The 25,407-nt window shown below is 45.9% G+C and overlaps 1 protein-coding gene across 5 annotated transcripts in view; it reads left to right on the top strand.

Moving 5' to 3' along the window:
- LOC146822453 (uncharacterized) overlaps positions 1 to 25,407 on the top strand; it is a 69,319-nt gene that overhangs the window by 5,552 nt on the left and 38,360 nt on the right. For 3 of the 5 annotated variants that reach the window (XM_085613562.1, XM_085613561.1, XM_085613563.1), the window contains exon 2: positions 20,030 to 22,606. The exons of 1 other annotated variant lie outside the window; for it this stretch is intronic. In XM_085613562.1, coding sequence (XP_085469688.1) covers positions 20,447 to 21,430 — 984 coding nt within the window. In that variant the 5' untranslated portion in view covers positions 20,030 to 20,446 and the 3' untranslated portion in view covers positions 21,431 to 22,606. Of the gene's footprint in view, positions 1 to 13,552; positions 13,691 to 20,029; positions 22,607 to 25,407 lie in introns of those variants that run through there. One more of the 5 variants, XM_085613560.1, reaches the window with a different exon arrangement.

Raw genomic sequence — 25,407 nt, 5'->3', positions numbered from 1 at the left:
AGCTCAAATATGTCCAATGCGTGCTTAACCATGGAGCGAGCATTGATCAGAGCAGCATTAATAGTATGTGCGGTCAAAGGGGGAGGAGAGATACACAGGGGAAGGCTAAGAAAGTCCCATAAAGGCACGGAACCAAACTTACAGCTTGGGCAGATCTTATCAATATTATCCAGCACCGACCACACATGATGACATCTAGTCAGGGACTCGCCAATAAGACCTAATTCTTCTCTGTTCCACACCCTGCGCACAGCATGCCCTGGGCGGCACCGAGCGCCCTGGCCGCGACCGGGGCGCGGACGGGTGCAGACGGGCGGTGGCGCACCAACTGCGCGTCCGCGCAGCACGCATGTTTTATAGACAGTTCCCCCAGTACCCCCAGGTGCTCAAGCATGCCTGACCCAAGATGGCGGCTGAGCGAGACGTATGCCTTCCAGCTAGTGTCGGCTGCAATGGGAGTGTGGGTAAGCGGAACCAATTTCTAGTGCTAGCACACTGTGGAAACACACCAACAATTGAATTAAAAAGATTAAAATAATTAAAAAGCGTCAATATAAAAGCAGGGACGATCGCAGGGCAAAACAGATTAGCCAAATGTCGCGTGTACAAGATCAAAGCCCCGGGGGGAAAATCAACTTCTCTCTCACCATTGCCCTTGTAGTTGTAGGTCTATGTTGCGGCAACCCATTTCTCTGCCTCTGTTGCCTGTGGTATTGTCTGTGTCCCTGACCCTCTGGTGCAGGCTTTGGCATTCTAAACATGTTCTCAAAAGTCGACCATGGTATGCTTCCCACCTCTCAATGCAGTTATTATGCTATGAATAACCCCTAAGCTCTTCACTTTATTAGGTGTAGTTTGACAGCGCAGCTGTCACTAAATCTTGTGTGATCAACAGAAAACAAGCTTCAGAGTACTCTTGAGAGATCGACCTTGGCGCCACCTGCTTTTCGATAACAGAGTACAGCATCGAGTTTGGCAAATGTGTGGTTTCACTGAAAAAGAGCGCTTGTGTTGCACTTTCTTGGACATGTAGGGAGTTTCAGTCGCAATTGTGTCCTGCTAACTCCTCGTCGCTGTTGTGACCATATGGGAATTTTGTACTGAGTTCAATAATGTAATGGAATTCAAGGAGTTGCAGTTGTTTCTCATGATCCCCCTCCAACTTTTTTACAACTCGATCTATGCCAGTATATTTCAAAAGGGTATTTTTCCACACACACTCTCTCACACACACTCTTTCGCACACACACTCTTTCACACTCTCTCTCTCTCTCTCTCTCTCTCTCTCTCTCTCTCTCTCTCTCTCTCTCTCGGTCTCTTTCACTCACTCACTCTCTCACTCACTCACTCTCACACTCTCTCACTCTCTCTCTCACACTCTCTCACTCTCTCTCTCACACACACTCACTCTCACACACACTCACTCTCACACACACTCTTTCGCACACACGCTCTTTCTCTCACTCTCTCTCTCTCTCACACACACTCACTCTCACACACACGCACTCTCACACTCGCTCGCCATTTTATAGTTGGGTCAGAGTAAGTTTCCATATGAAGGGTATTTTTTTATTTATTTATTTTTTAAATTTGTTGTAATAGTGCAGTTTGAATCTGCACAAAACAAAAAAACTATCATCCACCTCACCTGTCAGGGCCACAAAACATCAATTTCCCATGTTAATTCAAATGATAAGATCTGAATATATGGTTTGTTTTAATATTAGCAAGGTATCGATGGACAATTCAAATAACCTGAAGATAATTCCTGAATATCCACCAGATTGTTCCAGCTGTGACGCTGGTGGCGCGGGCATTGGCCCCATTTTATATTCCACTATCCTAGATTAAATCTCCTCTGGAATACAGTTTTTGAATACTGTGTAAACAAATTGAATATTAAATTACTGCAATATCCCAGTATGGTTTTACTTGTATATTTATCCTCATTGGGATTATCAGGTGAGTTTTGTAAATTAATACCTGTTTCTATGCTCATTGCTGGATCATTAATATTACAAAAAAGAACAACTAAATTAATTCAAATTCTTTTGGAATGCCTGGTCAAAATGTATACAGTAAAACAGTGAACACTGTATGTGGCCCAATTGGGAGCCAAGCAAATCATTTTCAAGCTGTAAAAAATGTTGCTTAGACTATTGTATTAAAATCCAGAAGATACATTGAAAAATAGATTATCTTTAATTGATAATCAAAACACATCATTACAATGAACAGATTAATTATATCCTCAAAAAGAACCCCACAATCAATAACACCCAAATAGTCCATTCATTAAAAACCAGGCCTAGTAGCAGAATGAGGGTCTTCAACAAACCGGAGAAAGTGTCTGTAGCATTCTTCTGCCAAGCCACTGTGGACAATAAGAATGTTTCGGTGGACATCCTCCAATTATCCGCCAATCTTCATCAGGACCAAAAGTAAATAAACATCTTCGATAATGCTTCTCATAATTAGGAATCACTAGGGTCATGTGAAGTTCGAGACATCTAACGCAACAAGACCCAATGAAGGAAGGCTCTACGAGCTTTATGAGCAGCAAGGAAGCAATTCTAGAGGCAGGAGTTTGAGCAACCTAGAAAATGCATGATGCTTAGATGCAGGGTACAAATAGAATCGGGGCTTGTAAATCTTATCTAATAAACAACTGCCCAGTCTGAACTGTAGTTCAGTAAATAGCAGCCTACAGGAATGCGGTGGAAGAAGTGTGGCTGAGCAATGTACTTCGGACTCAGCAGGCAGGACATTGGGACTCCAGGCCTTGGATATATAGGCACAATCTGGTGTCTGTGTCCATCCTGCCTCTATTTAACTTTCTTGATAGAAAACGACCAGCAGAGGTCAGTAAAATACCAGAATCACTTTAGCATTCTCTAGATTCCAGCCCATAGAACTTGTCTTCCACGATCACCAGTAGACAATAATAATTTTTTCAAATCTTGTATTTTCAGTGATATGACCCCCGAAGTCCCTGATTTTATATAAAAACGGAGCTTTTGGACTATGCCATTTCCCGCTGAAAGGCAATATTTCTCTCCATTTGTTCCCATACCTGTTGTGTCACGCAGTTTGGTGCTTACTTTCCCTCCATGTTAAAGAACAGTAGATGTTTCAGCGCCCAGGCTAATGTGCTGCATAGCTAAATACATATAAGGTCCCAAAGGAGAGACCGATTGCATTGCAAATTGTAGCGGGGTGGTAGGGACAGCACGGAGACCAGGTCGTTTTACATATGGTTTTATTGATGATAACACACGTCTGTGTTTACTAGTCAGTCTCTCTTCCTTCTTGAAGGGCTCCGTGGTGATTAGGGGGGCCTTGTCCTCTTTCCCGACTCCTGGGGGTCCTTCTCCGATCCTCCGTGGCGCTCCAGGACACACAGGGCAGGAGGGAAAGAGAAGAAGAAAGGGGGACGTTAGGACTAGGTTTTTAGAGCAGTATTGAAACTATGACCAGGACCGGGGGGGTGGGGAACACCTCTACTCGTGTGTACGACGTAGTGCCCGCATTTACTAGCCTTCCGTGTGTTGTGGGGGTAGTTTGTGGAGGGACACAGGTGAAAGGAAGCTGTAACACTGCTAGCGGCGTTCCCGCCTCCCTAGCCAACCCGTGAACCGCTCCCGTACCTGAGCCAGCCACGCTCCTCCGGGAACATGGCTCGGCGATGCGCGGAGACGTTGGCCTCCTGGCTCCTTCACTGCGTCAGTCTTCAGCTCGTCTCTCCGGCACTCCTCAGGTTCTTCTTCCTCGTTCTCCGCCCTCGGTCGTTCGTCCTCCGCTCCAGGTTTCCAGTCCTTGGTGATGTCACACTCCACCTTTTAGTTCTTCCGGATATATAACCAATCCGGTTTGGCCTCGTAACACAGGGGGCGTGGTGGCCGCAAGAAGGCAATCCTGGTTAAAGGGACCAGGCTCGATCTCGGGGGAAGCCTCTGCTGACACGTAATCACACCACTCCTCCTGCTGGGGATTAAAAGAACAAGGCAGTGGAGTTACGGGAGTACACCAGTCCTGTCTGTCATTTGAGTCAACAGGAAACGGGATGTCCCGTTTACATACCTCCCCCCCTAGACTCTCCCGATGGGGGAGAGGGGAAACCCATGAGAGATAGTCAGCGTTACCGTTGTCCTTGCCCTTACGGTGTTTGATGTCGAAGGAATATGGCTGGAGTGACAGAAACCAGCGCAAAACTCTAGGATTTTGTGACTTGTTCCTGTATAACCACTTAAGCGGGGCATGGTCTGTATATAACAGAAAATGTCGTCCGTCTAGATAATACCGCAGTTTCTCCACTGCCCATTTTATAGCCAGACATTCCCGCTCTATGGTGGAGTATTTGGTCTCTCGGGGAAACAGATTTCTACTGATATACAGTATCGGGTGTTCTATATCGTCGTCCCCCACTTGTGACAAAACTGCCCCCAGACCGGTATTGGAGGCGTCGGTCGATAGTATGAACTCCTTGGTAAAGTTAGGAGAGACCAACACCGGTTCGGTGATTATTGTGTCTTTTAATTTGGAAAAGGCATCTAACATTTCTTTTGTTGGACATTCTAGCACTTTTTGTTTTACTTATTTTCTTAGGACATTGGTCAGGGGGGTGGCTGTGTCTGCAAACTGTGGTATAAACCTCCTGTAATAACCTATAAGGCCAAGGAATGCCCTAAGCTCTCGTTTGGTTGAAGGGAAGGGGACGGTGACAATGGCTTTTACATTTTCCCGTTGTGGGGCAATTACCCCCTCCCCAAGGACATACCCTAGATACCTCACTTGTGAATACCCAGCACACGATTTTTTTGCATCAATATGCAAATCCGCTCTGTTTAGTGCTGTAAGGATGGTCCTTAAATGTTCCAAATGTTTGGCCCAGGAGCAACTGAATACCACTATATCGTCTAGATATGCTGAACTAAAAGCGGTGTAAGGTTGTAATACAGTATTCATTAACCTCTGAAATGTGGCTGGGGCCCCGTGTAAACCAAACGGTAAAACGTTGAACTCATATAGTCCCTCATCCGTAACAAAAGCTGTTTTTTCCTTATCTTCCTCTTTCAATTGGACCTGCCAATACCCTTTAGATAAATCAAACGTGGTGATGTACTTTGCTTCTCCTATGTTTTCTATAAGATCATCAACGCGAGGTATGGGATATGCGTCAAGCGAGGAGATGGCGTTTAAGGCTCTGAAGTCCATGCAGAAGCGGGTCGTTCCGTCTGGTTTTGGGACCATGACGATGGGCGACGCCCAACCACTCTTAGAGGGTCGAATGACCCCAAGCTTTAGCATGTCTTCCACCTCTTTTTTTTTTACCACGCTTTTTCGTGCCTCGGGTATACGATATGGCCTTTGCTTGACCTGCATTCCCTCTTTTGTGATGTTCCTATGTTCGGCCAGAGTGGTCCGGCCGGGTAGGTCCTAGAACATCTCTGAAAAGGGTTCTAGGGCCCGTAATAGTTCAGACCTTTGGTCGCTTGACAGATCCGGGTTAATAGGCACCTGTGGTAGGGTAGACTCTTTTAACATTGAAGGCTAGGCTCCGTGAGCGTTCTTCGGGGGGGGGGGCCTAGCCATTTTTTTAATATGTTAATATGATAAAGTTGTTTCCTTCTGGGTGTAACTTGGAGCCTATATGTGGTGTTTCCCAGGACTTCCACAACTCGAAAGGGACCCGTCCACTCGCTCTGAAACTTCTTAGTAGAAGACGGAAGTAACACTAGTGCCCAGTCATCAACTTTCAGGGTTCTAAGCCTTTTTCCTTTATCATATTGTATCTTTTGGGACGTTTGGTTTTTCTCTAAATTTAAGCTTGCTAGTTCCCGCAATTTCCCTATCCTGGATCGAAGTTGAGCTGTATACTCTAGGAAGGATTTTTGCTCCTCCCCGGTTTCTTTTTCCCACGCTTCTCGGGTAATCTCTAACAGAGACCTGGGTTGCCTTCCATACAACATTTCAAATGCCGAGCAGCCCAGGCTGCTCTGCACTTGTCCCCGGATTACATAAAGGGCAAGGGGGAGTAAGCGATCCCAGTCCTTGTTTTCCAGGGACAATATTTTCTTTAACGTGGTTTTGAGAGTGTGATTTTACCTCTCGACCAAACCGTCCATTTGCGGGTGGTACACGGATGTTTTTAACTGATGTAGGTTTAGGGTACTACAAACTTCCTTCATCATTTTTGATACAAAGGGCGTACCCTGGTCCGTTAGAATTTCCCGTGGGAATCCCACCCTTGAGAACAGCTCAATCACTTTCTCCGATATGTTTTTGGTGGTAGGGGACTTTAGGGGAAAAGCTTTGTGGAAGCGAGTAGCATAGTCTACAATGACTAATGCATAAGAGTGGCCTCGAGGTGTCTTGGGCAGGGGGCCTATTAGGTCCATACCAACCCTCTCAAAGGGTTTCACGATAACCTGCAGCAGCTGTAAGGTAACAGCGGGTGGTCACTGAAGGTTTTTCATTTGACATGTTTCACAGGACTGGCAATACGTCTGGATGTCTTTATATATGCCAGGCCTAAAGAAATGTCTCAAGACGTTCTGGGTAGTTTTCTTGGCCCCTGTATGTCCTGCTATAAGATGGGTATGGGAATAGAACAAGATTTGTTCCCTGAAGGGCACAGGGACTAACAGCTGTGAGTTCTCTCCCTCCCTCCCTTCTCTGTATAACAATTCATTTTTGATGAAAAAACAAGGATAAACAGGACTGGGGAAATCTTTATTAGCATGAGCGCTTTCCCAGGCATTAAAGAGTGTTGGGTCGTTAGCCTGGGCTTTTGTTTGTACATCTGGTTTTGGAATATCTCTAAGAACTGGGGATTGTCTACCCCTATTATGAGATCCTCAGGCAGGGAGTCTACCACCCCTACCCTTATTGTGCAGGGGTTCTGTCCATCTACTTCCACCGTTATTAGTGCGACTGGGTAATGCCTTACATCTCCGTGGACACATCTAATCTGTACCAGCGCATTCGGGAGGTTGTGCTCTAAGGGTACCAATGCTTTCTGGGCAACGGACTGTTTACACCCTGAGTCCAACAGTGCGTTTATGAACTTGCCATTGACCCTGGTTCTTACATGGAAGTAGGGACCCATTTCTGCCGAGTAGAGGACCGTTCTGGGGAGGTATCCAACTTCCATGGGTTCCTCTGGTGTTTTTTTACGAGGGCACATTCTTGCAATATGCCCCCATTCTCCACACTCGAAACACTGTGGACCTTTTATCACCGGGGTTTCCATCTTTAGCGGAGCAATTTTGTTGTATTCATTTTGACCCCTTGGTTTTTTTTCCGCTTTTTGCGCCACTCCGCTTTTGACATTTTTCTCAGTATCCCAAGGGAGCGTTTTCGGTTGAGCCCTTGTATAGGTTGTAGCCATCTCTATGGCCTGTTCAGGGGTTATGTTCGAGTGTTGCCGCAACCATCTCTGTGTCCCATAGAGGAGAGCTTCCAAAAACTGTTCTAAATAAATGCGGCTCATGATCTCTTCTTTGGTGCTAGTTAAAGGTTTCAGCCACTTATCAGCGGACATCTTCAGACGAAAAAACAAAGTCTTTGGATTTTCTCCTGGGGTTCCCTTCTCTTTTCGAAAAAAAACCCGATAAGCTTCTTCGTCTAGCCCCAGGTGGTCTAAGATGACCGTTTTAATTTCGTTATACGGAGTGGTCCCTGTTGCATTTGCGACTTGATATGCCACCTGAGCCTCCCCTGTGAGGAGCGGGGCTAGGAAAAAGGGCCACTTTTCGTCAGGCCACCCACAGGCCCTAGCCGCTCGCTCAAAGTTGGAAAAAAAAGCATCGGGGTCCTCTCCCGCTACATACTTTTGCAGCGTCACTCCAGATGGATGAGGCACATGGGGGCGCCGGTCCACGGCAACCCCGACTTCTGGTTTCATTCGGGCCGTACGTAGTTCTTCCAGTTGAGCGGTTATCGTGTTTTGAAACAGTTCCCGGTCATGCTGTGCAGAAGCCATTTGTTGTTCTACGGCCCACTCAAGCTTCTCCTGGCCTTTAATGAGGTGCTGTATCACGTTTTCCATCACGGGGGCACTGATGGACGGTAATCCCACTTCTGACACCAGTTGTAGCGGGGTGGTAGGGACAGCACAGAGACCAGGTCGTTTTACATATGGTTTTATTGATGATAACACACGTCTGTGTTTACTAGTCAGTCTCTCTTCCTTCTTGAAGGGCTCCGTGGTGATTGGGGGGGGCCTTGTCCTCTTTCCCGACTCCTGGGGGTCCTTCTCCGATCCTCCGTGGCGCTCCAGGACACACAGGGCAGGGGGGGAAAGAGAAGAAGAAAGGGGGACGTTAGGACTAGGTTTTAGAGCAGTATTGAACCTATGACCAGGACCGGGGGGTGTGGGGAACACCTCTACTCGTGTGTACGACGTAGTGCCCGCATTTACTAGCCTTCCGTGCGTTGTGGGGGTAGTTTGTGGAGGGACACAGGTGAAAGGAAGCTGTAACACTGCTAGCGGCGTTCCCGCCTCCCTAGCCAACCTGTGAACCGCACCCGTACCTGAGCCAGCCACGCTCCTCCGGGAACGTGGCTCGGCGATGCGCGGGGACGTTGGCCTCCTGGCTCCTTCACTGTGTCTGTCTTCGGCTCGTCTCTCCGGCACTCCTCAGGTTCTTCTTCCTCGTTCTCCGCCCTCCGCCCTCGGTCGTTTGTCCTCCACTCCAGGTTTCCACTCCTTGGTGATGTCACACTCCACCTTTAGTTCTTCCGGATATATAACCAATCCGGTTTGGCCTCGTAACACAGGGGGCGTGGTGGCCGCAAGAAGGCAATCCTGGTTAAAGGGACTAGGCTCGATCTCGGGGGAAGCCTCTGCTGTCACGTAATCACACCACTCCTCCTGCTGGGGATTAAAAGAACAAGGCAGTGGAGTTACGGGAGTCCACCAGTCCTGTCTGTCATTTGAGTCAACCGGAAACGGGATGTCCCGTTTACACAAATGCTTGTTTTTAACCCTGCTATCCAGGACCTTGTTTCTAATCCGGTGCTAGTAGAGTGCCTAGTTCTGAGTACAGTCCGAGGGTATTATTAAACAGTAACATTACCAATCTTACATAGATGTCTAGGAACAATTTAATTGAAAAAATGTCACCGCTCAGACTGCCACTCCTGTTGGGTATTTGGGCTGAAATGGAAAAGTGTCCGCCAGAGCCCCCAAAAATTGTGGTCCCTGGTATACCACGTGATGAAGTTAGCGGCAGTGTCCCTGGGTTATAACCCATTGGTGTGTTTACATAGACCGTAGCTTAGAAATGCACAGCACCTATAGAAATACAGTGCAGTGAAAGTACAGTAAAAATAAAGGTACATTGGATTGTTCGATGTTAAATGTTTAACAACATCGCTGTAATGTTGGGGTTGGTTTTGTCATTAAGCATCAGAGCAGCGTTCATTTGATAATCAAGCAACTTGTGTGACTGTCAGAGTGTTTAACACTGTAGGTTGTGAGAGACCTGAGGGTGATGGGCGACCCTGCTCCCGCTCCGAGTACCTTACTCCCACTCGGAGCACATATTGGGTGCACCCTACTCCCACTCAGAGCACATATTGGGTGCACCCTTCTCCCACTCGGAGCACATATTGGATGTACCCTACTCCCACTCGGAGCACATATTGGATGTACCCTACTCCCTCTCGGAGCACATATTGGATGTACCCTACTCCCACATATTGGATGTACCCTACTCCCACTCGGAACACATATCGGTGTACCCTAGTCCCACTCGGAGCACATATCAGTGTACCCTACTCCCACTCGGAGCACATATTGGTGTACCCTACTCCCACTCGGAGCACACATCGGTGTACCCTACTCCCACTCGGAGCACACATCGGTGTACCCTACTCCCACTCGGAGCACACACCGGTGTACCCTACTCCCACTCTGAGTACATATTGGATGTACCCTACTCCCACGCGGAGTACATATTGGTGTACGCTACTCCCGCTCGGCGTACATTTTGGATATACCCTACTCCCGCTTTTTTTTAATTTTCTTTTTTTAGAGTTTTAGAACTCGCAAACTAGACCCGAGACATCTGGTATCAGAGGACTTTACATCAGCACCAGTTTTGTTACAGAAGGACACATTCATTTTTTGGTAGGCACAGGGAGATTAAGTGATTTGCCCAGGATCACAGGATGTTGAGCATCTTTGCTGAGACTCGAACCCCGTTCCCCAGCTTTGAGGTCGACCGCTGTAGCGATAAGGCTACATCCTCTCCCCATATTGGGTGTACCCTACTCCCACTCGGAGCACATATTGGGTGTACCCTACTGCCACTTGGAGTACATATTGGGTGTACCCTACTGCCACTTGGAGTACATATTGGGTGTACCCTACTCTCACTCGGACCACATATTTTTTATGTCAGCCTTTTTTAATGGAGTTCCCTCCACCCAAGCTATTTATTGCTTGAGTAGTGTACATTGATCGTGGCAGTAGGGTGGCTGTGAGGACCAAGGGTGTGGTCTTGTCGGTGCTTGCATGAATTCTCTGGTGTTTGTGTCATTGGACGGTTGTCCATCACCTGACTGACTGACCTGAGTTTCTTTACTTTAACCCCTTGCATGCTCATGACGGCTCCCGAATCCCGCCCGCCATCTATTTCTCCCACGCAGCGTGGAAAATCAACCTGCGTCCAATGAGTTAAGTACGCCCCCCTCCCCACCCCCAGTGTAAACTTGTTTACTGAAAATTGTAAGAGAAATCATAGACTGCCCTGTGTATCTATAATGAAGAATAAATAATAAATGTTATTGCTAGAACGAAAATTGTAAACCAAGTTTTCTTTGTTAAATACCCACCCGCCCCCCTCCCCACCCCAGTGAAAACTTGTTTACTGAAAATTGTAAGAGAAATCATAGACTGCCCTGTGTATCTATAATGAAGAATAAATACTAAATGTTATTGCTAGAACGAAAATTGTAAACCAAGTTTTCTTTGTTAAATACCCACCCGTTATTTAGAAGGGAGAAATTCTACAATCTGTTTCCCGCAAGTTGTGCTGATTGAGACTAGTTTTAAGGTTTTGATTAACGGAATGTTGATTAAACAGTAAATCTCACCAGAATTATGAAGAATGGTCATGGCGATTAAAGCCATATTTCATGAGTCCCATTGAAATGTTTAATGTTTTTAGGTCGAGCATGCGCTGCTCTACGAGGCATACTATATTGGAGTATGTAATTGAAGCCCTGCCCATATTTGTCATTGGCTTGTGTCATTGTCTTTCTTAAATATGGCTTCTGATTGGTTAATAGGTTTAGTCCCTCCTAAAACTAAAACTGCCTTGTCTTCATTTGCAACCTTCCATGGCGACTGGCCCTTTTACTTCGGTTGTTACACGTATGCTTTAATTGGAGCCTGGGAGCACTATTTTCTTATTTGGTTTTCTTCTGCCTGATGTTGCAGGCAGGACACGCTTTCTCTCTAAATGCATTTTTTAGGTCGAGCTAGAAAGCGCATCTGTTTCTATGAGACCTGCTGTAATTCGTCTGTGGATATAAAGTCCATCCCCTTTCTTGACATTGCTTTTCATTTGTCTATGTCAGCGTCCTTCAAAAATCCCTGCTTGCTAGTGGTCAGTCCTGCCTCTTTTTTCCTCCTTTCTCTCTTCTGCTCCTCCCACAGAGCAGGGACTTAGTACTGTCTTATTCCACTATGGTTCTTTTTCTGTTCTTGAGGGACTATTTTTTAGCTTGGATTCCTGCTCTGTTATTATTTGTCTGTATTCAACTTCAGCTCCCTACCTGCTTATATTTAAATATGTGTTAGTCCTATCCCCTCTCAATGCCACAGTTCCATTACTGCTGCCTCCCCTGCCGTGCTTCCCGTTCTGTTGCTTGAATTTTATTTAGGTTTATTTAACTTGTCGCACTTTTAGAAGTTCGGCGTCCGTTGGGCTTTGTTTTGGTAGGATAGCTTGGTTTGGGCTTCCTTCTAAGGTGGGATTTGGCTTGTTTTTTTCCTGCCTGCCTCTGCTCACTTCTCATTCGTCTGTGCACTTAATATTCCTGTGCTCTCCACCACCCCCTCCGATATCGATCAATGCTTTTTAGTTGTTTTTTTAGTGCACTTTAAGGTGAAGAACATTTCCAGGATCATTCACAGGATGTTAAACCGACTGCGGAGGCTCAAACACGAATCCCCAGCTCCAAAGTCTGCAGCTCTGACTGCTGAGCCACATCCTCTCGCTCTGGTGATCCCTGCTGGAGTCTCTTTGTTCGCCTCAAGCCACGCATTAGCAGCAGCTCTCTTTCGGGCTTTTTGTTTCATTCCGTAGTGCTTTGCAAAAGCACCAGCTACATTACACATTTCAGTTTCATATTTTTGGTACACACGGGAGATTACATGGCAGCTCAGGACATTCCTTGTCTTTAACAGGAGCTGCCGATTAATCTCCTCATGGCTTCAAAAAATATGAATGTCATTGGGTAATGTTACTGGTGCTCGCTGCTTAGAGGAAATGCCCTTATTCCTTGGTAGGCTCTGTTTTTATCAGATGGTGATGTCAGCAGCACAATCAATGACAGAGATCAGATGGCTGTTAAAATGTGCTCAAGATCAAACTGGAACCATAGTTTAAAGATCTTCAAAGGAACTGGGGTGCTTGTTTCAATATGTGGGGCTTGATGAGGGAGGGGGCAAGGGAAAGTAGAGAAGACTATTGGTAATAACCCATCAGGGTTATTGACGGCGCTTATCCGTATTCAATTTTTTGTTACATTTTCTATTGCGAATCTGTTAAGGAGCGCCCATCACCAAGACCCAGCACTATATAAATTAGAAAACAAATACAGTTATTACATTTTATTTTAATTGTATCAAAATAAGATTTACTGTCTCACTTTTACATAAAATAAATGTTGTCTGCTACAGCTTCATTTTGAATTATGGTTAGCTAAAAGAAAACAGATGCTGTGTTTACTCACATATCTATTTTGTATAATGTGCATAGAATGTAATTATCTTTTGTAAAATAAGTGTTATTCTCAAACAGTTGAATTCCTATTTTAGACTTTGAATTGACAAGTTGCCCGCGCTCCAAGACTGAGGACTTCTCTTGACTGGGGGTGAATGTTTTGATTTGTTCTGCATTCCGTCCATCAATTGTGTGTCTTTTGTCATTCTCCGAAGTGGGCTCTTATACCTCACTGGCTTGTTAAAAACTCAACTTTTTCATATGAACCCTCTGTAGAGTTGTCACACGCTAAATCCCTTCCAGTTCCAGAAGTCAGGTACTTTGCTATTAGTGGCGAGCCGTGTGTGACACTTGAGGAGGAAGGAATAAGCAGCACTCTTGGCAGGCAGCTTGTATTCTCAAAATGCTTGTATTTTTAATAAGGCAATAATCTAGTCATTCAATACATAGCAATAACACAGGCCTTCCTAGCTAGAGCATTATTTTTTTTATAAGAGTGAGTTTAATTTTGGATATGATTATTAGCATCAAAAAGATGCCTGCTCTTCTTGTGGAAGCATCGTGATAATGCTTTCTAATTGTTTATAAATTAGGCTCATCCAACGAAGGTTGACGAGGGCCAGACTACACACCCATTCTGGTTCCCATTTTCATTATCGCATGTAAATAAGATTCAGGTGGATATTGTGAAAACCTGGCATGGCTCCACCCTCAAAGGCATTGCTGACCAGGTAGGTTTACATGATGACTCCATGTCATTGAGAATGCGATTCACCAGCGCTGGGTTTTTCTTTTACAATTTCCTTCCATTGAAGCAATCCTCACTGCCCCTTCTCCTCGGAGCACTTTCTTTGTCTCCTTCACCTAAAGCACTCTGCTTGCCTTGCCTTTACCTCCTCTCAGGCATTAGCCTTTGCCCCCTCTCCTAGGCCCACCAAGGCACTCTATGCATCTCTATCACCAAGGGTGACCAACTGGCAGTGGTGTAAATTTAGGACGATGAGAGTAAAAATTCGGGACACTTTGCTACCTCCTAATGGGTTCACGCAGAGATACATCACTTCGGTTTTTCCACAGCTGTATGTGCTTACTGTATCCCTGCCTCCCTGCAATCTGCTAGCTCTCACCAGTCATCTTCGCTCCCACTGTGTATCCATTGCTTGCACCCCTAGTCTCTGTGCCTAGAGGGGTGTTCATCCTCCTCTTCTTATGCCTTGTTGATACCCCGTGCTCCAATGTTTGTCCACCCCCCAAATGCACCCCCTTTGGTTTATGTATCGCTGTCTTCATAACCTGTAATTCCTGTGTCTGCTTCAGTTCACATTGTCTCACTGTAGCCCTGCTCCTCGTGTCTTTGCTCCCCATGCCTATGCATCCTGTGCGTCCCCAGTCTGTCTCCATGTTCATCCTATCATTACAACCTCTGGCTTTGTTTCATTAGTCTGTGCACAAACCTACTAGTTACAACCTGGAATTTTCTCTTTCTTCTGCTTGTTGTGGACACCTAGGGATAATTGCACCAGATTCATAGCAGCCACCCAACAGGGTGTTAAAAACCAGGTAAAATTAGCACCATCATATTGCTTAACGTTATTAAATATCCACAAATAAAATAATCAGGTGGCTCTTATTCTCTTGGGTTCAATATGTCCATACCCAGCATTTCCCTTTATGTAATACAGCATTCTTGTCATGTCCTTAATAACTGCATAGTGTTCATTTGCTAAAACAAATCCAGGATTGCTTTAAACTGTATCCCAGTAAGCCCCATACACCAGAAACACTATCATTACGCTTGCTTATAAATTAATTATAAATCACACAATTGCCATCACATCCATCCACTACTAAACGCATAAGTAAAACATATTTATATTTACACTTGTAGCTCCAACTCTAAAAAATGCGAGACCCATTAATGCAATGGGCAAATGCTTGTTCTATCTTGATGTTGTGCAGCATTGGGAAAGCCTACATGTCTAAAAGGTGAGACTTCATGACTTTGCCAATGTGTGTTTATTGTGGTTGTAAATAGGGGTGGGCGGAATTAGCAAAATCCACTTTTGCAAATTATCGCCAAAATGTTCAAAATTATCGCAAACACGCGGAAATATCGCGAAGATGCGGAAGTTTTTTTCCCGTATGTTCGCGAGATTTTCTGCATGGTTGCGGCTCACCAACTTACCCATGTGGTTGCTCGCGGGCGCGGCCATCTTGTTTTCAGTTGTCTCGCGGTGCATGATCGCGAGAAGAAAGACGTGATCGCGCGGCGCATGACGTCACTGCAGGCGCGAACTGTCGCTAGACAGCGCAAATGGCTAAAAACAATACAACATCTCATGGAGAACGCGACCACATCAAAACTTGTCGGCGAATGCAGGGATTCAGGTAAGGCGATCGCGCGCGCGAGAATGTATTATTTTACAGCGCGAGCAAGAAACAAATTATCGCAAGCTGCGGAATGCGGAAATTTTGACATTTTCGCGCCATCCGCGGAACGCGAAAATGTCAAATTATCGCAATTTCCGTGAACGGAACGAAATTTTAGCCCAGGCCTAGTTGTAAACCTCCTTTTTTAGGTCTCGCCTGGCGAATACAGCACAAAGCGCTGTCGCCAGCGAGATCTATTGTTGCTGACTTGCCTCGGAAGTGGGACAGGAGATGGGCACGCGCAGGGCTTTTGGGGATTGTAGTCTGTGGACGCGCTTGTGGAGACGCGCTCGGCGTGCACATCTCCTCTCCGACTTCCAAGGCAAGTCAGCAGCCTCATGCACTTTCACTTTCTATTCCCCCGTCGGGGAGATGTTGGCCAAGGAAACATGTGCCCGCTGCGCAGCTCCGGGAATGGCACCCTGCATTTAATGGCCACTACGCTCTCGACGCCGAGTCCAATCCCGCGTCTGTGGCAGGCGTCCCTGCGAGCACCTGGAGAGGGCACGATCCGCAATCGCACTGCGGTGTCACAACATGGCAGCTGAGAACACCCGACAGATGTCAATAAAGAGGTGCGCGCGCAGGTCTACGTAAATGTAGGAATATTCTATGCATTTTCGTCACTTTGCGCATATATGCGTTCGACTGACAGGCGACCCCAGAGGCCAGTGAGGCCCTGACCTAACTGTGCCATACATTAATTAGGACTTGTTTTTAAATGGTCCGGGCTGTGGACAGGGCTGCGATGGACCCGTGCGCACCCAGACACGTGTCCACTTTGCATTGGAGCTGCTCGCGCTAGGGAGATAGAACGCAAGCGACGCTGCAAGCATTGCTGCCAACCTAGCGCAGATGGAGCTTTGCCCGGGAACGGTAAACGTTGGACGCGCGCTTAGTCTCTGCCGAAACCAGCTAGCCTCGAGCTATAGTTAGCCCCAAACTTAAAACTGGGAGTTTTGTCCCTCGGCTAAACACGAGGAAGCCCCAGATGGCCTGCTACTTTCCTTCGCTTCCTTTGACAACAAGGCTCTTCGTAGTCCTTCCTTTGTGTCGCGTCTAACTGCCAGGCCTATTAAACGCACATGATGTCATAGAGAGCGACGTCAGTTTCACGGGGAGCGCCCTGGAGGCAAGCTCCTCCCACGGGGAGGGGCGATGGGCGGAGCTTCCGTATCAGAGGAGAGGGCGGGGCAGCAGAGGTAACAGAGGGAGAACCCGGGACAGGCAGAGAGAGGTCAGTGCTCGATCACATCCCATATGGGGAGGGAGGACAGTGCCCAGGGTCACAGGGCACATCTGCAGCTCCCCACTGCTGCCACTGCATCACCAGCCCCACTGCAGAGCAGTGCCAGAGGACACTGCCCATACCTGCCCACACCTGCCCACTCCAGGGCACCTAAGGGTATTGACAGGTACTAAAGGTTCATCCCATCCCTACTGCAGGGGCATTCAGACCACCTGGTCCAGCTGCCCCTGAACCCCCTGCCCCACTACAGGGCAGTGCTAGAGGCTGCTGCCTCATAGCTGCCCACCTCAGGGCACTTAGGGGCAGTGACAGGTACTTCAAGTTTAGCCCATCCTCACTGCAGGGGCATTCAGACCACCTGTTCCTTGGTCCAGCTGTCCCTGAATCCCCTGCCCCTCTACAGGACATTACAGGGCAGTGCCAGAGGCCACTACCCCATACCTGCCCACCCCAGAGCACTTAGGAGCATTGACTAGTACTAAAGGCTCATCCCATCCCCACTATAGGGCCATTCAGACCACCAGTGCCCTGGTCCAGCTGCCGCTGCTTCACCAGCCCCACTACAGGGCAGTGCCAGAGGCTACTGCCTCAAACCTGCCCACTGCAGGTCAGGGGCATTGACAAGTACTTTAAGTGCATTCCATCCCCACTGCAGAACACTTCAGACCACCAGTGCCCTGGTCCAGCTGCCCCTGCATCACCAGCCCCATTCCAGGTTCCTTCAGGGCAGTACCACATGCTGATGGCTCATACCTGCCCACCGCAGATCATGGAAGGGCACTGGTAGGTACTAAAGGCTCAGTCCATCCCCACTGCAGGATCATTTGCACCACTTAACCTCTGGTCCTGCTGCCTCCACATCACTACCTCCCATTATAGCGTTTAGTCCGCAGGATCTGATGCCCAGCTTTACCCTACTGACTGCGGGGCCATTCGAATAGAGCCAGAGACCCTCATTCCAGGCCAGGCTATAGTGGCATTGGCAGCTTTACTGCCCCAGCCCCATTGCCACCATCCTACTAGTATCTCATCTATTCCACTCGCCATCAAGGCCCTGTTTCCCATGCCTCCTCTGCAGTACAAGTCTCCAGGGTGGTTTCCAAAGGTCCCCCACCGGTGCTCCTTTACCTCTTCTGTGATTTTAACCTTACTCAGGGCCGAAGGATACTGCTTCCTAGGCTGCCTCTGGGCATCTGACCTTCTATACTGCCCAAAGCTGCCAATTTAACCACATGGCGTTGAACAATATTTCAATGTGGGGTGGCACTGGGCCTCCATCTTCTATTGTGCTGTGTTGCTAATGCTAGTATTTAATGTCCATTAAGGGTATGTGGATGAAAATGTGATATTGAAAAGAATGTCATTTTTGACAAACATGAGTCCCAGTGCACGTCACCAGCAACCACGAGCACAAATGAAGCCCTGTCTTTGCCCCTTTTACCCACCGAGAGTTGAAGCAACAAAACCCAGTTCCTGGGTCATTAAATCATTATTTTTGTGTTGTGCTAAGCCCATATTTCTTTGTCTCATGGTGGTAGTAAGCCTGCTGGACGTCACAGACTGAAAAAGGTTATTTGGGGCTATATATACACTATCAATACATGGTTTCCAGGGATACTCATTTTCAGCTAACGAATGGCATAGTTTATCCATAATAACGCGGGATAGAGTGAATTAAAAAGAAGGCAATTTTAGTTTTAATACTTAGAAACTGCTCTACACAAACTTGGTTTTGCATGAGCATTTCCCATTGGGCAGCAGTAAATACACAACATGGTCCGGACACTGCCACTGTCATGGTGAAGCTCCCTGAATGTTGCAAAGTAGTGCCCATGCTTGACTTGTACTACAAAGGTATTTATAACTGAATATAGACAATAATAACTAGCATTTCCTATGCAATAGGTCTCGCATTTATACGAGTTTAAGTTATTGGTATTGTAAATGACAATGCCTTTTATTTATGTTTTAAAAAGGAATCAAAAATAAAAGGCATTGTTATTTGCAATGTCAATAGCTCAAACTCGTGTAAATGGGAGACCTATTGCATTGCAAATGCTTGTCTTGTGCAGCTATGGTCAGAGCCTCTGATCTCTGGAGTTACACTATGCGAAAGATGCTCAGAATATTGTCCAGGTCCTATCACGGGCACTGATAGTATAAAGAACTCCCTTGCAGCAATTGATTATATTTCCCGCCGTTATTGTGATGCTCTTTATTGTGTGGTCCATTCACTGGAAAAGGCTCTGTTAAACCTGACAGCCTTAGGGTGATCTTTCCCCAACTTTTTACCTGCCTCCCTCCATTTTCTGTGCTCGCTTTTGCTGGCTTTAGGACTCTGCACCTGTTACCACTGCTAATCAGTGCTAGCGTGTTTGTGCTCTCTATCCTAAACATGGTAACATGGGCTCATACTCAGTTGGCATATTTAATTTGCTTATGTCCCTAATAAAGTGCACTACATGTGCCCAGGGCCTGCTAATTATTGCTACTAGATGGCTGCAGCACTGACCGTGCCACCCACATATGCAGCCTGAAATCATGTCTCAGGCCTGCCACTGCAGTGCCTGTGTGTGAAGTTTACTGCCACATCGACTTGACATTTAAAGCTACTTGCCAAGCCTAAAACTCCCCTTTTATTACATATAAATTGCCCCTAAGGAAGGCCCTTGGTAACCCAAAGGGCAGGACGCTATACTTCTATGTTTTACATGTCCTAGTAGTAACAAACAGCTAAATTACTTTTTCACTGCTGTAAGGCTTACTCCTCTCATTGGCTAGAACTGGGAATTCCTCAGAATACCTTTAAGCTGTAATTCCTGATTGGTAAGGAGTAGCCTTTTCATGTTTTATATCTTTGCAATGGTAATGAGAAATCTTCTTTACTGGTAAAGTCGGATTTAACATTACTATTTTATAAAAGCTACTTTTAGAAAGTGGACTTTTCTCTGCTTGTACTGTTCTTTGTGCCTTACAGCCTGCCTCTAGTACACGTCTGGGCTAGGTGACCGACCCCTTTGTGTATACCTTGTAGAGAGCCACAGACACTGCAAGGGTTGGGTGTGATTTAGCACTTATCTGCATCCCAATGGGTCTTTCTGGGCAGATGGGAGGAAGGGGCCCACTCTTACCCTTCAGAGGGTAGTAGACTGACCACATACAAAGGAATGATAACTCCCTTGGTAGTCTGGAGTGAGTGCTGGGATTGAAAGAGATACCGGTGCACGTCAAAACCACTCTATTGCATCTTTACATTGAAAGTGTAATCTAGAATTTCTTCAGTGCACTTGTCTGTGGTCCATTAAATGTCTCATTAAATGCCAATAGATTTTCGTGAGGGACCTACCATGTAAGCTTATCCAGTGTTTTTTAAATATATTTTTTCCAACAGGTGAAATAAATAAAGTAATGAGCAAAAAAGGTGAAAGCATTAAACATCACTTGTGTAGGAAGTGGTGTAAAAACAGTACACCTCGAAATTTCTTCCCTTGACGGCTAATGCCTCGCCAAAGTCTTTTTCTACAGCAGAAAACTCAAACTGCCCAATGTGGTCTGTACTTGGCTCTTAGGGATCACCTGATATACATTGACGAAATAACACAGTGACATACAGAAGCAAGTCTGATAAGGTTCTCACTACGAAAGAAGAGCTAACCTGGATCAGAAAGAACACACAGAAGAGAAACCGTATGAATATCTAGAAATTGACAAACATTTATTAGGGAGAGAAAGAGCAAGTGCAACATCAGAAAATCCTACTGGAGAAGAACCATATCGATGGACTGACTGTGGAAAAGTTTACTTTGCAATGAAAGACCTAATGCAGCATCAGAGTGTCCACGTAGAGGAGAAACCTTATAAATGTACAGAGTGTGACAAAGCATTTATAATAAATAGAAAGCTAAAGCTTCGTCAGAAAATCCACACTGGGGAAAAACCATATAAATGTACAGAATGTGACAAAGCATTTAAAACAAATGGAGAGCTAAAGCAACATCAGAAAATCCACACTGGAGAGAAACCATATGAATGTACAGAATGTGACAAAGCCTTCATTAGAAAGTCACATCTAATGGAACATCAGAAAGTCCACACTGGGGAGAAAGCATATCCATGTTCAGAATGTGACAAAGCATTTAAAAGAAATGATATGCTAAAGCTACATCATAAAATTCACACTGGGGAGAAACCATACCAGTGTACAGAGTGTGACAAAGCATTTAAAAGAAATGATATGCTAAAGCTACATCATAAAATCCACACTGGGGAGAAACCATACCAGTGTACAGAGTGTGACAAAGCATTTAAAAGAAATGATATGCTAAAGCTACATCATAAAATCCACACTGGGGAGAAACCATACCAGTGTACAGAGTGTGACAAAGCATTTATTACAAAGTCACGTCTAATGGAACATCAGAAAGTCCACACTGGGGAGAAAGCATATCAATGTACAGAATGTGAAAAAGCATTTATAACAATTGTACAGCTAAAGCGACATCATAAAATCCACACTGGGGAGAAACCATATCAGTGCACAGAGTGTGACAAATCATATAAAAGAAATGGAGATCTAAAGGTACATCATAAAAACCACACTGGGGAGAAACCATATCAGTGCACAGAGTGTGACAAATCATTTAAAAGAAATGGAGATCTAAAGCTACATCAGAAATTCCACACTGGGGAGAAACCATATCAATGTACAGAGTGTGACAAAGCATTTATAACCAATCGACAGCTGAAGCGACATCTAAAGGTCCACACTGGGGAGAAAGCATACAATGTATAGACTGTGAAAAAGCATTTACAACAATTGTACAGCTTAAACAACATCTGAAATTCCACACTGGGGAGAAACCATATAAATGTACAGAATGTGACAAAGCATTTATAACAATTGGACAGCTAAAACAACATCTGAAATTCCACTCTGGGGAGAAACCGTATAAATGTACAGAATGTAGCAAAGCATTTATAACCAATCGACAGCTGAAGCGACATCTAAAGGTCCACATTGGAGAGAAAGCATATCAATGTACAGAATGTGATCTAGCATTTATAAGTAATGGAGAGCTAAAGCAACATCAGAAAATCCACACTGAGGAGAAACCACATCAATGTACAGAATGTGGCAAAGCATTTATAATAAATGTAGAGGTGAAGGAACATTAGAAAATCCCCACCGGAAAGAGACCATTCAACTGCACTGATACATCTTATGCACCATCAGATAGTCCACGTAAGAGAGAAACCCTATGAATGTGCATAATGCAACAAGACATGTATCACTAGACAAAGATAAATACTACAGCAGAAATTCCACACTGGTGAGAAACGATATGGCTGTACTGAATGTGACTTAGCAGTTATTACAAAGCAAAGTTTGAAAATACATCTGAATGTTCACACGTGAAAGAAACCATATAATTGTACAAAATGTGACATAGCGTTCATTCCAAATGGAGGGTGACCATTCAACTGCACCGCATGTGACAAGGTATTTATTATAAAGGAAGTGTTAAAGCAATATCAGCATCCACACTGGGCAGAAACCACATGAATTTATAGAATGTAACAAGGGATTTATTACAAAGCATAATGTAATACAAGATCAGAAAGTTAACTCAGGGGAGAAAACATATGTATGTACTGAATACCACAATGCATTCATTATAAATGGAAAACTTAAGTGACATCCGAAAATCTACATGGCAAAAAATCCAATGTATGTACAGAGTTTAATAAAGTCTTTCACAGGAAGAATAAGCTAATGCAGCATATATAAATCCACACTAGGGAGAAACCCTATTAATGAATAGAAGGTGACAAGGGATCGATTACAAAATGTAATATATCAGAATGTTCACACAGGAGAGAAACTCAATAAATGTATTGAATGTGACCATGCATTCATAAATGGAGAGCTAACTCGACATCAAAAGTCAACCCTGAAGACCGCACTGAATTTAGCAAGGCATGTATTGGCAAGGGAGAGTCAAAACCGCATCAGAAAGTCCCCACTGAGAAAAATCTATATGAATCTACAGAATCAATCAATGGGTATTAAGCGCGGCAAATCATCAGTGAGGTTCTCAAGGCGCTGGGTGAGGAGTTGTTGTCCTGAGTGGCCGATCAGTTGAACAGCCAGGTCTTGACCTTGCCAGATTCAGTGATGAGGCAGATCTCCGGTGCAGGGGGAGTTCATTCCAGGTCTTTGCAGCCAGGTGGGAGTAAGAGCGACCTCCGTTCCTGGTGCCTTAGACTCGGGGAGTTTAAGCTAGGAAGAGGGAGGCGGAATGCAGGTGTCTGGTGGGGAGCCATCAAAAGATCTTGCGGCGCATGCGCATTGTGAGGAAACAGATGGCGGAGATCATGTTGATTTGCTTCTTCACAGAGAGCTTGTTGTCCAGGTCAATGCTGAAGTCACGGGCATGGTCAGTGGGGGAGGGGAAGAAGCCAGGTTCTGCTGACCACCATGCGTTGCTTCAAGGAGATGCATGGTTGCATGGTTACTGAAGATGAGGACTTCTGTCTTGTCTGTGTTCAGTTTTAGACAGGTGTGCTTCATCCAGTCGGTGATGTTGGCCGTGCACCTATGTAAGTTGTCTTTGAAGGTAGTGAGGTGGGTCCAGTCAGTGTAGATTAACTTCAGCCCATGCGAAATGACAATGTTGGCTACGGGTGTCCTGTAAGTGTAGGAGAAGGGGGGCTTGGCTAACGGAGGATCCTTGTAAGGTGATGCAGATGATGTCCTTGGGTTCAGGAGTTGGGCGGGAGTCTGAGTTTTTCTAGTGAGGTAGGAGGTGATCCATTTGAGGGCATTTCCTTGGATTCCGAGGTCAAGGAAGATGAGGGTTGCTGTCTCACTGAGGTCCAGGAGGGCTGTGATGTCATCTATGGCTGCTATCAGGGCAGTCTCTGTGCTTTGATTGGCTCAGAAGCCAAACTGGGAGGAGTTCAGGAGGTTGTTATGCTCCAGGTGTCCGGTCAGCTGCCTCTTGATCGACCTCTCAAAGACTTTGGCCGGAAATGAGAGCAAGGGTATCAGTCAGGAAATCTTCAGCTGCTCTAGGTCTGCTGAAGGTTTTTTCAAGAGGGGTTTCACTTCTGCGTGTTACCACTCTTCCGGGAAGGAGGCCATGGCGATGGATCTGTTCAGTGGTTTTGTGAGTTCTAAGCTGATCGCCTTTCTCCTGAAGTTAAAGATAAGGTGGGGCATGGATCAGTGGGTACACCAGAGTGTATCGACTTCATTGTGGAGGTGGTGTCTTGTGCGATGAGGAGGTCCGAGGAAGTGGCCGGAGGTCAGAGTTAGTGTCAGTGGGTGTGAGGAGGTCGAGGCTGTCACTTGCGGAGAGCTGAGATTCAAAGTCCCTATAGATGAAGGCGATCTTCTAATGGAAGTAATCAGAAAGCATGTCGCACAGATCCCAGATGGGAGTTATGATATTCTCAGTGGACGCAGGGTTGCTGAATTTCCTAACTATGGCAAAGAGCTCATTGCTGTGGTTTGAGCTGAGCTCTATGCAGAATGTGACGGCACTCTTCTTCGCTTCTTTAAGGAGAAGGTGGTAGTGGTTGATCAATGTCCTGAAGGTGGTGTAGTGCACTGGATCCTTACTAGTAATCCATCTTCTTTCTAGCCAACAAGTCTCGTTGAGAGGTCTAAAGTTCCGGGGTAAACAAGTTGACACACTTTGCGGATTCTCTGATCTTGTTCGGCTTGGTGGGGGTGACATAGTCGGTGATCCAGTCTGTGAAGTTCTTGATGGCCTGTTTAAGGTCTGGAGCTGTGTCCGGTCAGTTGGCATGGAGAGTGTTGTTCCAGTTCTCGTCTGAGACAGTTTTCAAGTTGCGCTGTGGTGTGCTGGGCGGTTTGGCTTTGGTTTCTGTAGCGTTGTGCAATGTGATGATGAAGTGGACAATGGAGTGGTCGGTCCAGGAGAGTTCTGTGACATGGTGGTACTTGATTGTTTCGCTGGAGATGAAGATGGAGTCACGTGTGTGCCTTACGATGTGTGTTGGATTGATGAGGAGTTGGATGAGGCCGATGTTGTTCATGCTTTCTATTAGGTTGTCAGTGCTGGCATTGCTAAGGTCTTCCATGTGGAAGTTGAGATCTGCTAAGAAATATAATGTTCGGGGGCAATGGTGAGTTGGGTGATGAAGCAAGGGATGGCTTTGCAAAACTCGGGGCGAGTTCCTGGAGAACTCGGGGCGAGTTCCTGGAGAATGTGACAAAGTGTTCCTAATGAAGTAACCGTATGAATGTACAGAAAGTGACAAGGCATTTATCAGAAGGGCACCGCACAGCCAATGTACCATAGGAAAGCCCACCCTGGGGAGGAACCACGAATGGCCAAGGGTATACCCAGACGTGTGTCCTGGCTCACTGTGCACTGGATTCAAGCTGACTGATGAGGGGTAATACCCCAAAACCGGTCCCAGGATGCTTGGTTCTGGTCCAGGGAGGACCTGGCTTTGCAGTTCAAGCTGGATTGTTCCCATGAAGAGCAGGGCCAATAGTTTGCATATGGCAGGGTCTAATCTGGCGTTGCATGGTGAGCAAAAGAACAATGGATTTAAACAAGATCTCTTGACTGGGGGTGAATGTTTGATTTATTCCTTCTATCATTTGTGCTTCTTTTGGTTACGTATATAAGCACAATGCAAATTTTAAACCAGCAACAAAACGCAAGAGACATTGTATCAATTTTATCTCCTCTGTGCCCGCATACTTAGATTGAGGTGGTCTGCGATGTCAAT

Source organism: Triturus cristatus, chromosome 6 (assembly GCF_964204655.1).
Source record: "Triturus cristatus chromosome 6, aTriCri1.1, whole genome shotgun sequence".
In the NCBI taxonomy this organism is placed as follows: Eukaryota; Metazoa; Chordata; class Amphibia; order Caudata; family Salamandridae; genus Triturus; species Triturus cristatus.
The sequence above is the reverse complement of the archived record's forward strand: the minus strand, read 5'-3'. Positions and strand labels throughout refer to the sequence as shown.